General features: G+C 46.7%; 2 protein-coding genes across 2 annotated transcripts; one reads left to right on the forward strand and one right to left on the reverse strand.

Moving 5' to 3' along the window:
- Positions 1 to 6,215: 6,215 nt before the first annotated feature.
- Positions 6,216 to 8,072, reverse strand: LOC127783201 (F-box protein SKIP19-like). The gene is made up of 2 exons (XM_052310433.1): positions 7,741 to 8,072; positions 6,216 to 7,257 (listed from the first exon to the last, which is right to left on the reverse strand). Exons 1-2 carry the CDS (start codon positions 8,070 to 8,072, stop codon positions 6,216 to 6,218), a joined length of 1,374 nt encoding a protein of 457 aa, XP_052166393.1.
- A 3,662-nt stretch (positions 8,073 to 11,734) lies between these two features.
- On the forward strand, positions 11,735 to 14,510 carry LOC127782051 (putative F-box/LRR-repeat protein 23). Its single transcript, XM_052309120.1, has 2 exons — positions 11,735 to 12,225; positions 13,581 to 14,510. Exons 1-2 carry the CDS (start codon positions 11,735 to 11,737, stop codon positions 14,248 to 14,250), a joined length of 1,161 nt encoding a protein of 386 aa, XP_052165080.1. The 3' UTR covers positions 14,251 to 14,510.
- Positions 14,511 to 15,078: the final 568 nt, after the last annotated feature.

Here is a 15,078-nt window from a genome sequence, read left to right on the forward strand (position 1 = left end):
GTAGCGCCCGTTCCGTCGTGGCGCCTAGCGGGAAAACTATCTCTTAAAAACCTTAATTGTGAAATCTGTTTCCTTGCTTGTTGTCTAGTGTCTGTGCCATCTCAGATCTCAAATCCCCGATCTATCGTCAAGTTCAATCCCGAATCCAAATCCTTCCCAAATCAAATCCCTCCGCAAAAGTCTATTTGCCTCCCTCGGGTTCGATGGGCCGAATCCCTCTCGGCCCATCTCCCCCTCCCTCCTCGGCTCTCTCTCTCTCTCTCTCTCTCCCCGCTCTGCTGTGAGCCGCGCCGAGCCCTCCCTCTCCACTCTCGCTGCCGTTCCCGCCGACGCCGCCAAATCGTCGCCGCGCACCGTTGCTTCCCGCGCACGCGCGCCGTGGTGGCCGACCGGCCAGTCGCCGCCGCCGTCAGCGCCTGCCGCGCCTACCCCGCGTCTGCCGCCCGTGTCGCCGCTCTACTCCAAATCGGTCCGCCGTCATCGCCGTCGTCATCGACTCGGCCCCGCCACTCCCCGCGCGTGCCTCCAAGGGACGGAGGCAGAGCCCTCCGCCCCCTCTGCCGCGTCGCGCTCTCTCCCTCCTCCTTTTCCCGAAATGGCAAGAAGGCAAGCCCCCTTTCCCTCTTCTTTTCTTCTTTTTCCTCTCATCGCCGGCGTCACCTCCTATCGTCGTTTTGGCCGCGAGCGCCGAGCGCCAGCTCGCTCCCTTGACCGCCCAAGGTCGGTTTCCAAACCGACATCGCCGCCCTATAAACCCAGGCGCCCTCCCTTCCTTTTCCCCTCCCAATCTTCCCCGTTTCTCACCCGCGCCATTGCTGTCTCTCTCGCCGACCGCCGCCGTCGCGTGTGCTGGAGGAGCCGGTGCGCGCTAGGACGCGGAAGGGGACTCCGAGCGCTCGTCTTCTTCCTCTTCCCCGGCCCGAGGCCGGAGAGATCACTCCCGTGCCGTCGGCCTCTCGTCACAGTGCCCCACCTCGTCGCGGTAGTGTCGCCCTCCGTTTTCCCTCCTCGTTCCATCTCCCCCCCTTAGTTTTCGGTAGTAGCATGCGTAGCCTCCCCGTAGCTAGCCGGCGCCGTCCCGACTGCTGCCGTCGCTCGCCGCGTGCTCGTCGCCGTCGCCGCCCGAGCTCGGAAGCGCCTCTCGTCGCCGGCCTTCCTCGATGCAATTCCGCCCAATCCGACGCTAGCAACGGATTCCCGTAGCCGCGTAGATGCTCTCACCACCGGGAATCGACCCCTCGTGACCTCGTCGCCGTTTCCCCCTTCTCCCGCCGCCGGTTGCCGCTGCCGCAATCCGCCGCCGTCGAGCATCCCCCGGCGAATCCGAGCTGTTGGCTCGTCTCCCCTCGTCCTGTGCAACAACCCGGTGTGCTCGCCTTCGCCTGTATCGCCATGGTTCGCTCAGCCGCTCGTCGCTGTCGTTCAATGTCCGTTCCGGCCGGCGTCGTCGTCTACCTCCCGCCGGCCCGCGTGGCTGCCACGTAGGCGCCACGTCGGCGCCACCTCGGCCGTGACCGGATCGGCTGACCCAGCCAGCCGCTCCCTCCGTTTCCCTCCCCATGCGCACAGTCCACCGCGAGCCGTGAGGCTGCGCGTGGGCTCGTCGCACCACGTCCTCCGCGAACCGCGCGCATGCGCCGCGCCTCTCTCCCCAAACCCTAGCACGCCCTGCGTGTACCTCGCTCACGGTGAGCCGAGTCGCCGACAAGCGGGTCCCACCCAGGACCATGCGGGATGGACCCGGCCCACCGGCTCTCTCTCCCCTCCCCGCCCGCGTGCGCGCCTTGGGCCGCCCTCTTGGGCCGGCCGGCCCATTAAGCTCGGCCGAACCGCCCCTTTCTCTCAGGCCGCGCCCTAGCCGCCCGAGGGAAGTCTAATTTCCCTCCCTCCTTCTTTTCTTTTCTTTTCTTTTTCAAAAAGGATTTAAATAAATCCTTTTCCTTTAGACAAAAATCCAATAATCTTAGAAATTCAATATCTTCCCAACCGTAAGTCCGTTTGACTCCGTTCAACTTCCAAAATTCCTCAAATCTCGAGATCTATCTAATGGCACGCTTAGAGGTCAATAATAGGGCTTTATTTTCACTGTTTGTTGAGTTGTCCCGTTTCGCGTGTAGTTTCGGAGCCCGAAGACCCGCAGTGCGAGGATTTCGAGGATCAAGCTCAAGATCTCGAGCAAGGCAAGCCACCTTTGAACATCTTGAGCCTATATTTGAACTTAATTATGTTGCTTGAAAAATATTATGCATTGATAGGATCACACTTAATCTGCTTGTCCCGTCTGCAAGGCAGATTGGCGGACGTACCTAATTTGTTGCATTTGACCCTTCCATTGTAATTGTTATACCATGTTCCCTTGTACCCATCTAGTTGCGCCTCGGTAATCGTGCACTCTGCACGGGTATCGACGGTCGCCTTCAAACTTAAAATCTGAGAAACATCTTGGGTAAAACTTGGGTTTTACAAAAGATTTGGAAAACCCGACACCTGGGTCGGTGCTTGCGAACCTAAATGGATTTCCAAAACCGCGGACCGGGGAACGTACCGGGTGTACGGTTTCCCGCTCTTGCACTTAAGGACCGTTTCCTTGGAATTTCATCTGAACATAAGACAAGTACGACCACATGGGTGGAATGGGACACCCCTGGCTGAGTAACTAGCTAATCGGGGGAGCCTTGATGCCAAGAGACATGTGGATTCGCCGGGGTGGTGTCGGGGAGGACCCCTGGGCTTCCTGGCACAGTATGGTCTGGGACCTAATCTGGTGTTGGTCTGGGACCCCTCTCGTTGGCATATGGTGAACCTGTGTCGGCTTTCGAAATGCCTTGTCATGAAAGCCTTAAGGTCTCTAGTCGTGGCCGTTCTGCACGGGCTGGATGATCCGGGTTAATAATGTCGTGTGGGTAAAGTGTACCCCCTCTGCAGAGGTCATTAAACTGTTCGAACAGCCGTGCCCACGGTCATGGGCGGATGTGAGGTGATTCCCAGCGTAGTTTTGTTTGACTATTGCTTTGTGAAATTTGCTGTTGTGGAATGGGTCTGATGTTTGGAAAATCTGCGGCTGATGGGATCAGCCAGGCCCGGGTGGCCGTTTGAAAGCTGTTGGCCGGGTGCCAATCTTGATCAATTCAAAAGATTGATACATTGCACATACTCCGACCGGACGAGACGCACTGTCTCATCCGTGTCGTTTGAGAAGCACTCACTTAGTTGTTTCAGAAAGGAGTTCAAATAAAATGAATTGCAAAAACAACAGCCTTTCCTTGAAGCCTGCATTAAACACTTAATTCCCATGGCTTGCTGAGTACTCTCGTATTCACCCTTGCTCTATATAAATAATCCCCCCCTCCAGTTGCTGAAGAAGATGAAGCGGATCTTGCTGACGAGGAGTTCTTCCAGGAGCAAGCCAGCTACGATGAGTTTTAGGGTTTCGGCTTAGTTCCCAAGTCGCGCCTGTGATGTTTGGTCCAAGTCTTAGCTTCCGTTTCCCTTTTGTAATGCAGTTGTGAGCTCGGGATCTGTCCGCAGCCCAACATGATTGTACTCCTACTCTATAATAAAGAGACCTCTGTTACTGTGATATTCTGTCTTCCTGTGATACCAGCACTGTTTCCTGGGACTAGTATCGATTAACAGGTTAATTTGGAGCGTCACGGGCTAGTTCCGCTCGGGACTAGTTCGGGGCGTGACAAGAGAGGTGTAAAATCCCGTCCTAGGGCTTAATAAGATTAATAGAATACTCATATCAACAAGTTGCAACTTCTTTTCCGGAAGCCAATCTCCAAAGAACTCCAGGGTTAAGCGTGCTTGGCTTGGAGCAATTTGGGATGGGTGACCGACCGGGAAATTCTTCCCGGGTGCACACGAGTGAGGACAAAGTGTTGCAGAAAAGACATGTGTTGATCTGTGAGGGCAGTCTATGACCTATGAAAGCTGCCAGATGTAAGTGGGCCCGGCCTGGGAGAGGCGGGTTGTTACAAAATGGTATCAGAGCCGACTCTCGCGGTTTCACGGGCGCGTGTGTCGCAGTTGCGCAGGTATGGTGCGCATGGCTGGTGTAGACCGGGAGTGGTTACACAACATGGCACATGCGCTGGCACTGGACACATGGACGTGGCCAAGAGAGAACGTTCCTGGCCTGGGGTTGATCGACGGGGGCGTCGATCTCTCTTAAGGGGGTGAGGGTGTAACATCCCGGCCTAGGGCTTAATAAGATTAATAGAATATTTATATCAACAAGTTGCAACTTCTTTTCCGGAAGCCAATCTCCAAAGAACTCTAGGGTTAAGCATGCTTGGCCTGGAGCAATTTGGGATGGGTGACCGACCGGGAAATTCTTCCCGGGTGCACACGAGTGAGGACAAAGTGTTGCAGAAAAGACATGTGTTGCCCTGTGAGGGCAGTCTATGACCTATGAAAGCTGCCAGATGTAAGTGAGCCCGGCCTGGGAGAGGCGGGTCGTTACACTGGCACATGCTAAGTTTCACTAGAAAAATTTTAGTGTTAATTCGATCATGCCATTACAAATATGTCATTTCAGAAAAATGTCATTACAATTCATCTATTTGTAGCTGTGCCATTGCAATTTTACAAAATTAGAACCGTGCCACTACCGTCACGTTTTCCATCCATCTTCTTCATTCTCTGTTTTCTTTCTTCTCTCTTCCCATCTTCATTCTTCACCACCGCCATCGTCCATCCATCCATGGCCGGTGCGAGCTTCAACGGTGCCAGCGCCAAAGTGCTCGTCGTGCACGTGATAGCGGTAGTGGTGGAGCAAGAAGCGGCGGTGACAGATCTGACAACGAGGCGGCAGCCAAACGGAGAGGGGGGATGCGAGGGAGAGCGGTCATCGTGAAGTGCTCACTGGCACGGAGATGGCACGGAGATGGCCGCAGTGGGCAACGGCGACAAGAAGACATCATCGTCCTTGTCATCACCGAGGGAGGTTGGCAGCGTGCGCAGATAGGGGGGAGGGGGGCGGGATGCCACCGGTGCGCGTCAAAGCACGCACCCTGAACTGGTCCACGTGCCGGTCAAGGGTTCTACTCTTGCCGCCCCTGTCACTGCTCCTCCACCGTCGCTGCTGGTTGCCGCCATCGCTCCTGCCCTCACGTCGACCTTGTCACAGTTGCCCTCGCGCCAACCTCCATACTTGTTGCGTCTGGTGAGGAGGGAGGAGAGGATGGGAAGGATTTGTGGGAAGGTTGAGAGGGGGTGGAGAGAGATGGGAAAGAAAGAAGAGGGGGTATGTAGGAAGAAGATGGATTTGACGTGTGGGTCCCACGTTCAGATGAGGAGATGGATGAAAAATATGACGGTAGTGGCACAGTTTCAATTTTATAAAATTTTAGTGGCACGATTATAAATAGACGAATTGTAATGGTATATTTGTAATGGCAAGATCAAATTAATCCTAAATTTTACAATACACTGCCAACAAGCATATGTGGAGCCTGTTTGGCTGCCCAGCCTGCGACTGCCCTAGCTGCAACTACTCCATATAATCAGTTTGGCAAAGCCACAGCCTGCCGAACATGGCCACGATGTTGAAATAGTGTTATGCAAAACAGCCGTACAGACCGATTAATCAGCCGTATATACGTTAACAATAGTAAAACTGTTTCGTTAACATGATACGGTGTACATTTATCGTTCACGAACATTAAAACTCTGTTTTTAGCGATTAGTTGGTCATTTTCCGTTTAATCACCCGAATAATCGTCTGTATGTTGAATTTGACGATGATTTAGAGTAATTTTCTTTTACTTAATTTAGATCTTTTTTGTTATATATATTTTTATGTTTTACTGTTTAATGTAACCAATTCTACCACCATGCGATAAATAAATCTGGTGTTAGAAGAGTTAATGTTTTACTTATCTGTTTAATTAAAAAACAACATGAAGATATTTGATTTATATAGTTGTACACATCTAAATCTTCAAAAAAGTATATAATATTGTAAAATTTGTACATATATTCACGAACGTTAAATTTCCGTATAATTCCAATTAATTCATATAGTAATAGCAAGTTAATAAAGGCGACAAATTCACAAGGTCATACAAGCAACACAAGCTTGCCAGCAAAAGCAAAAGCTTACCAGGATATATATACACACACACACATAGCCTTACTGTAACAATTCCAATTAACCTCAAAATACTAAACGGCGGCACATCCTGTATTGGTTAAACAAGGTTATAAAAAGATCACAAAGAATAGTAATCATGGTACATAGTGTAAACATTGGGGTCATCACAATATACATCCTTTGAGTCGACGCAAGACTCAGGGGATGAGAGGGCAGAGTAGTCTTCATAATAGTCGCCATAGCTACCCTCCTCCATCTTGGCCTCGGCCTCCAGAGTCTCAACCTCAGCTTCCCATAGATCTTGCATAGTGATGCCATAGTCTTCACCTTCGTCCTCCTCGATGACACGGAGATCAGGGCAGTGAACGCGAGGCGATTGCCTGGGCAGCCATGCATGTTTGATCTTTGCGCAGCGAGCTCGGAGCTGATCATCGACTCTGACATTGTAGCACTCGGAGAGGTCGAAACACTCGAGGTGGGGGCAGCCATCGAGGATGGCATGAACCCCTTTGTTGGTCAGGTTGTTACCTGAAATCTGAAGAAGTCGTAGCTCAGGCATGTTTTCCGCTATCGCAAAGGCATCCTTGTTCTTCCTTACCTCCCATTCCTCATTAGTTTCATTCTCATCATCCTCGCCCTCATCCATGTCCTCATCCTCCTCTTCCTCTACAACATCATTCTTGTCCTCGTCCAAGTCCTCATCCTCTTCCATCTCCTCCTCCTCCTCCTCATCATCATCATCATCATCATCATCATCATCATCATCATCATTCTCGTCCTCATCCTCTTCGATCTCCTCGTCCTCTTCCCCCTCATCCTCATCGTCATCAACATTCTCGTCCTCGTATAAGAACTCATCCTCTTCCTCTTCCTCCTCCTCCTCCTCCTCCTCGTCATCATCATCGTCATGCATCATCCCATGCTCCATTTCATGCTCCATCTCACTCTCCATTGCATCCTCATCAAACCACCGCATATGGATTTTTAGACGTTTCAGCTGTGGGCGCGCCCTGCCAACATACACGAGAAATTCTGAAGACACTTTGTTTCCTGAGCACTCGATCTCCTCTAACAGTGGACATTGGGTTGCAAGTTCAGCCAATGACGGCTCCCAAAAATTTCTGCATGCGATGAGCCGAATGCTCTTCAAAGAACTAGCCCTGCAGATTTAAACACAGAAGGACAGCAATCAAATTAACAGTGATATTTATCATGTAAGGAGTACAGTGCCAACCACATCGTGTAGTAAGAACATCATGTAAGGAGTACAGTGCCAACCACATCATGTAAGGAGTACAGTGCCAACCACATCGTGTAGTAAGAACTAAGAAGCCCCGAAATATTTCAAATCGCATAGCTCACACTTTCTTCCTTCCACACCATGTAGTCGGGGCGATGCATACACAATAATCAGTGGGAGATTGGGTTCTTTTTTTAAAAGTCCATTAGTTATAAATACGTAAACCTAACTTGAGGGTGGATATCATGTTACTGCATAATTGAACTTCACAAGATCTAGCTACTATTAAACTACATATCTGAGAACAAATCATCGAAGTAGCATCAGAGCTAAACCCTGTTAACATGAGCCAGGCTATTAAAGCCATGGACTGAAATTCGGTATATAGGATGTAAAATTATACCTGCAAGCAAGGTAATCCAAGAGTTCGCTAGTAACAAACTTCTGAGCCAAGAATGACTCCATCTTTCCTTGAGAGCGGTCTATTGCCACCTTCGCCATCGCACACATGGTGTCTATGCCCTTTGAGAAAACCACCTTATGGCGAGTCATGTCCACGGAACGCCACAGCTCAGGTGACTTCGCAGCAGCCAACCATGAATGGCAAACAAGGCCTGCACCCATGAGAACCTCAATGCTCCCAAGCTTCATGAAAATGGTAGAAAGCGCATCGGTTGGGAGATCGGACCAATCTCTGACAGGTGACATGGGCAATGGGCTTGGCTTCACCTCCATAGTGCCAAGTAGCACCTAAAAATATAATGTGTATCACCCAATGAGGCATCAGATTTGGGGGAAAAATAACTCAGAAAAGTGGAAAGTTTAAACTAGCATAAGGTCTATATGCACTTCCTCAAGCATTACGGATGATTGTTCCGAATTGCTTTTTCTTTTTTATAGATCAAACTCGGGTCTTTTATAATCACGAAAAAAATTTAAATCACCACATGATGGATCCAATAGAGACACTTCTTCAAATACCAAATGATATAACTTGATAGGAAGAACTAGCTGGGGTCATCAAATAATTTACACGGAAGCAACTACAAATCTTAAGAAATTTGTTTTGGTGCTATCCTCAATTTCTACTACCATTCATTTGAGAAGTGTACCCCAGAGAAAATCTCTGACTGCTGCTTACGAAAAGAAAAGGGAAATTTTAAGATGTTCGATGCACAAATAGGCAGCAATCCGATTTAACCAAGACCTGATCGAAAATCCTAACTGCAAGAAACTTGCCAACTAAAAAAAGGTAACTAAAGGGACGTGTTAATATCACACCGATCGTGCTAATCTCTGAATCTCATACACGAGGCGCGATTAATAATTAATATAAAAAAACTGATTTCATCCTCCTGCCGTAGAAAGCTAAGACATCCATATATGCTTGGATGCTTACGGAAGGATCCTTAACGAAGCGAGTTACCTTCGCCGGCGGCAGGATAGGCGTCTACCGGCGGCGGCGGGCGGTGGGCGGCGGGCGGCGGCGGCGGCGGCACCGGAAACTTCGTGTAGCGAGGGTTTAGAGGCTGGAGAGCGTTCGGGCCTTCAATTCGGAGTCTCTCGACTCTCAAGCGAAACTCCGACAATATTTTAATACTATAGTTTAGTGTTTTGGATAAGTCAAGAGATCTCGATCCCGACTATGAGATCAATGGCTGTTTCGAAAAAATACAAATCCGTTTCGTATAGCTGTGTAAATACTCCGACTTCTAAAGGGTGTGTTTAAAATATGGTACTACATGGCATACTATCTCAGGTAGATGACATTGTTGATTTTTTTTGACACACTTTGACTATTCGTCTTATTTAAAAATTTGTGTGTTTTTAAATTCATATAGGTTTCAATAACACGTGATATTTTAATTTTTTATTTTTTTAGTCGTGTTTTTAGAATATGTTTCATTCAGTAGCGGACTATATTAAAAAATGAGACTAAATGCCTGTTCAGATTGATGATATTTTTAACCATATCATTATTTGGTAAATTTATAATTATGTGGCTACATTTAGTTTGTTACCAAATACTCCCTCCGTTTCAAAATATTTGACACCGTTGATTTTTTAGTATATGTTCGACCGTTCATCTTATTAAAAAAATCTGTAAAATATGTAAAACTATATGTGTACATGAAAGTATATTTAACAATGAATCAAATGATATGAAAAGAATAAATAATTACTTAAATTTTTTAAATAAGACGAATGGTCAAGCACGTACTAAAAAGTCAACGGTGTCAAACATTTTGAAACAGAGGGAGTATTATATAATTAGACTCTTCTTAAACAACCGGATTATATTATAATAAGGAGATATCATCGATAATTATAGTTAGATCCTTTGGTACTACTATACATATGATCCAATTGTACAAGTCATGTACAACTAGAGTCTAGAGACATGCAACCATAGATCAATTCAAGGAGAACATTTTCATATGCACTACAATCATTTACAACCGTTGATCAAATTTAATCGTACGTGAGTCAAAATAGTTGAATCATATATATAGCAATTTCCTTAAGCAAATCACTGAAGGTCCTCATCGGTTGCCCATATTCCCTGATAAGCTAAAACGGTTTATTAGGGAATAAAAGTTTAATTTATAGGTAAAATTTTTAGATGTGTTTTTAACCAATGCTATAAAAGAACCACGTTGAGGACCCCTTTGAAAGGATTTATGTAGAAATTTTATAGGATTCAAATCCTATAGGAAATTTTCTTATTTGGCCCTTTGATTCAAGGGATTGAAACTTTCCAAACCCTATGGAATTCTTATGGAATGACTCATTGCATGTGGATTTTGAAAGAAAATTAGCAAGAACTCCAACCTCTTGGAAAATTTCTTTTAAGTTTATATCTCTCATCCGATTATTGCATTTTTCCTGCGGTCCAACCAAACAACCATTCATGTGTTTTTCCTGTGTTTTGCAATTCTCTGTTTTACACTTACATTCTTATCAAGATTGTGTGTTTTTTCTATTCCTTCATTTCTTTTTATTCATACGGTTCAAAGGGGCCCTGAAAATATTTTAAAAACAACTTCAAAACTAAGGTGGTGTTTGGATCCACGGACTAAATTTTAGTTTCTGTCATATCGGATCTTTGGACACTAGTTAGAAGTATTAAACGTAGAGTACTAATAAAACTAATTGCATAAATGAGAGCTAATTCACTGAACAAATTTTTTAAGTATAATTAATCCAATAATTATCATATGGTTACTGTAGAATCACATAGGCTAATCATGGATTAATTAGGCTCAATAGATTCGTCTCCTGAATTAGTCTAGGGTTATGGAATGAGTTTTGTCATTAGTCTACGTTTAATACTTTTAATTAGTGTCAAACATCTAATGTGACTAAAAATTGTTCTGAAGTTTTGAATTTTCAAATTTAGTTTTGATGAAATTTCTATTCCTTTGGGCTTTGGCCATCTTGTTCCCCATTTCCTACTCCTCTTCCCTTCGAATTTTTTTCATTTCTAAATTTTTTTCTTTTAATATTTAAAAAATAATCTATCGGCGTAAAAATTACAAAAATAGACCCTGCCGCCCTAGTGGAGGACGGCAAGCTGACGTGGCAGACGGCGCTCGACAACGTCGTCTACCGCCGTCTGCGAAAATTGCATTTAGCCCTGTAAGGGCGGCAAGGGACTAAATGCATTTTTCGCAGCCCTAAAGAGCATTTGGCTCGTACTTTTTGCATCCGGGCGGCAAGGGACCCAGATGCAAAAAGTACCAGCCAAAAAGTACTAGGCCTAGGCTGGCTTTTTTGCATGGAGGCCCCTTGCCGCCCTAACAAAGGGCGGCAAGGGTTTTCGTGCAAAAAAAAATCCTCCCTCTCCCATCTACCGTCACCGCCCGTCCCTCCCCCGTTTGCCACGTCAACTTGCCGCTCTAGTGGAGGGCGGCAGGGTCTATTTTTGTATTTTTTGCGCCGATGGATTATTTCTGTAAATATTAAAAGAAAAAAATTTAAAAATGAAAAAATTTCTCTTCCCTTCCCTTGACACGAGTTTTCCAAATTTCAATTTTCAAACTCTCCTCCCTCCGTTCCACCTCCACTGCGCTTGCCTTCCTCCTCCCTCCGCCTCTCGCCGTCGCCGTCGCCGTCGCAGTCGCCGGCGCCACCGCGGCATGCCTCCTCTCGACCCATAGCCGGAGGTAGAGGGGAATCAGGCGGAGATGCCGTACGACCCGCTGCCGGACATCCTCCGCAAGCTCCGCGAAGCCCAGACCACCGCCGCTCTCCCGAACCCTAACCCTCCCGAACCCCATCCCCAGCTCGCGACGCCCTCCTTCCCCACCACCACCGACACCGCCTCTCGCCGTCGCCGCCGCCACCGCCGACGCGGCCGCGGCGAGCGTCAGGACCCGCAGCCGGAGGCGGACACGATGGACCGGGCGGAGCTTGGGCTGCCGTACGATCCGCTTCCCGACATCCTCCGCGAGCTCCGCCTCGCGCCTCGCGCCGCCGCTCTCCCGAGCCCTAGCCCTAACCCTAACCCTAACCCAGCGATTCCCTCGTCCACCACCTCTCGACGCCGTCGCCGCCGTGGCCGTGGCCGCGGGCGCGGGCACGGGGAGGAGGCGAGGGACTGGGCGGCGGGGCTGCCGCGGGAAGCGATCCTGGCCGTGCTCCGCAAGCTGGACCACATCGAGATCCTGATGGGGGCCGGGCAGGTGTGCCGCGCCTGGCGCCGCGCCGCGCGCGACGAGCCCGAGCTGTGGCGCCGCATCGACATGCTCAACCACGCCGAACTCTCCTTCGAGCTCAACCTCTTCGGGATGGCGCAGGCCGCTGTGCGCCGCAGCGAGGGGCAGTGCGAGGCCTTCTGGGGCGAGTACGCCGCCGACGAAGATTTGCTCCATTTCCTCGGAGATCGGTGAGTTTTGTTCTCCCCCAATCTTCAGAAGAATCTTTTTTTTTGTTTGTTCTATATAATCTTGTTCGACTTCGTTTTCTGGTAAGCTGATCGCGGCGTTGTGCTTTCTGAATTCTGGTTTCTTCTAGTCAGCTTTGTTCTGATATGTGCTGCTCTTGTTCAAATTGATGGATGTAATAGAATATTGTAGGACTCTTGGCTGACTGTATCATCTATGCTTCTAATCACGGTTTAATTATGTGTTCTATTCGGTACCAACTACTAAATGCATCTTAATTAGTTGCAGTGCATTTGGGTAGATATTGAGATCACTTGTGGGTGATGAACATACACCAATAACAGAAATTGCAGTCAATGCTATATCTGGTTTGATATTTTCAGTGCCCCTGATTTTTATTTTGTGTTGCATTGTCGAATGATCTTTTGTCAGAATTATGTCAATAGCCACTGATTTGAGTTCATATAGATTCATGTAAGAGTCTGTTTGATTCCTACACTCATGTCTGTTTTGGAAGCCATAGCAGGATAACTTTGTTATCTTGGCAATGAAGTGTACAATAGAAAAGCTTTTGCATTGATACTTTAGTAATAATTGCCTCACAAGAAAGCAAGTGAGCGTCAAATGCTAATAGGTGACTTTGGATTTTTGCCATTTGATTCTATGATTTAGAAAGGATAAATTATCAAGAACATGTTGGTAAATCACTAAAAATATCCAATTATCGGCAGATATCTGAAACTGCCTCAAGTTTCTGTGTTTTTATGAACTGAATTCACCTTGACTTTGCATTTAGCTACCATCATATATTCACAAATGACAGAGTAATATGCAGCACCTTGCAAAGTCTGTGTGTTTAAAAGGTCTTAACAAACTGTGGTGGTATCAGTTTGTGGGGTGATGCCGCAATGATCATAAGGTTCCTGACAATAGTTTATGACAAAAGGTACATACTTCAGTTGGATTCAAAATAGAATATATTCAGAAGAGAACTTTTCGATTGGAGATTACAAATTATTATCTGACAAATGAAACTCAACAAATGAAGCAGACTTCATGCATGTTTGATGCTGCTAGCCTGCTATTGCAACATTTAATTAATAATTCAAATTCTCCAGACCAAACATGGCAATTAAGAGAATTCCATGTCACTTGCCTTGTAAATGCTATAATTGTGATGATGTGTGATTATTATTCTCTAAAGTGCCAGAATCTTTTACACATGATCTGTTAGGAACTATGGTTGCAGCTAACTATAACTTTACCAAGACTTGAATGGGGGACTAGACTGCTAGTTACTTCTTGTACACCATATTCCTTTTAATCTTTTATTAATGTCCTTGTCCTATCTTTGCAGGGCACCATGTCTGAAGAGTCTTCGTCTCATGTCTTGTTTTGATATCCTTGATGAAGGATTTTCAGCAGCAGTAAAGAAGTTTCCACTGCTTGAGGAGCTTGAGCTTACGCTATGTGATAATTTAGGTGAGAATGATGTGTTTAAGGCTGTCGGCAAAGCATGCCCGCAGCTGAAGCGCTTCAGATTGAGCAAGAGGTGCTTCTACAATTATAAACATAGTGGGTACAACAAGGATGAGCAAGCCCTGGGCATTGCAACTATGCATGAGCTACGTTCTCTGCAGCTTTTTGCTAATAATCTCAGCAACGAAGGACTGACAGCAATCCTTGACAACTGCCTCTTCCTGGAATCCCTCGACATTCGCCATTGCTTCAATGTCAGTATGGATGACACCCTGCGAGCAAAGTGTGCCAGGATCAAGACACTGAGGCTTCCCTATGACTCAACTGATGACTATGACTTCCAAGTTCATAAGCCTATCTGGTCGGGTGCTGACTTCTTCTCTGATAGTGATGATGATTGCGTTTATGGTGGCCCAGACTATATTCTTGACTCAGATGAGTATGATGATTACTGTGACCCTTACCGCTACCTTGATGGCGTATATGAGGACGAGCTTGATGAAGAAGATCGGATGATGCTCAAGGCTATGCGCATGTTCCTGAAATGAGAATGCCATGAGTATGCTGGTACTTTTGCGTGGTTCACTCATTCAATCGATTCTGCTACTCTTCTATGGTACTTGACTGAATATTGCTTAAAAACTTGGTCGGTCTATTTTGCTACTCTAAGTGTATCGTTCAGTAATCCCTGCCAAATTATTCACAACAGTGTTGGTGGTGTTTTAACTTAGGCAGTCTCCTTAAAGTCAGTATGCGACAGTTTGTACCTGTGTGCCTACAACCGGTACAAGATAATGCATAATGCCTATTGCTATCTGCTCATTGCCTTTTTTTTGCTCTGCTTGCACAGTTTTTATTTCAAATTTACAGTCACTACTCGAGAAGGTAGTAATGATTAAGTGGTTCAAATGAATAGGTCCATCTATTGCCCAATGAGACCATGAATTTGGCCATTTTCTGCCCTTCTATTAGTTCAGAGCTTGTAAGAAATACTCATATTTCCTCTTAAGGCATGTTTGGTTTGCTATTGCGAACCTTTGACAATGTAAAAATCCAAACATGCCTAACAGCACATAACAATTAATTTGCAGCATATAGATATCCTTCTATTCCAAAATTTGATAGCTCTAGAAATCTCCACTGAACAATGCATAGCGTTCAGCAGAGCAAAGTCGCCAAAGCAGCATACATGAGAACCTCCACTTGACTGTATCTGATCTCAGGCCTCTCTTCTTCTTGACAAGCTGTGCTGGTGGTCTTAGGAGGCCTAATGATTTCATATGATATCTTGAAGGTTTAGATCCTTGACTGACCATCGAACTGCCAGGCGCGCTTCTAATACTCCCTCCTTCCCTAAATGTTTGACACCGTTGACT

The sequence above is a fragment of the Oryza glaberrima genome, chromosome 8, assembly GCF_000147395.1.
Source record: "Oryza glaberrima chromosome 8, OglaRS2, whole genome shotgun sequence".
NCBI classification, from domain to species: domain Eukaryota; kingdom Viridiplantae; phylum Streptophyta; class Magnoliopsida; order Poales; family Poaceae; genus Oryza; species Oryza glaberrima.

What these genes read in the sequence shown, in the direction of transcription:
- LOC127783201 (XM_052310433.1), bottom strand. Translation starts at nt 8,072, where the DNA reads ATGGAGGTGAAGCCAAGCCCATTGCCCATGTCACCTGTCAGAGATTGG. An exon ending in TTGGATTACCTTGCTTGCAG is followed by an intron (nt 7,258 to 7,740) that starts GTATAATTTTAC and finishes TTAAATCTGCAG; the next exon opens with GGCTAGTTCTTTGAAGAGCA.
- LOC127782051 (XM_052309120.1), top strand. Translation starts at nt 11,735, where the DNA reads ATGGACCGGGCGGAGCTTGGGCTGCCGTACGATCCGCTTCCCGACATC. An exon ending in CTCCATTTCCTCGGAGATCG is followed by an intron (nt 12,226 to 13,580) that starts GTGAGTTTTGTT and finishes CTATCTTTGCAG; the next exon opens with GGCACCATGTCTGAAGAGTC.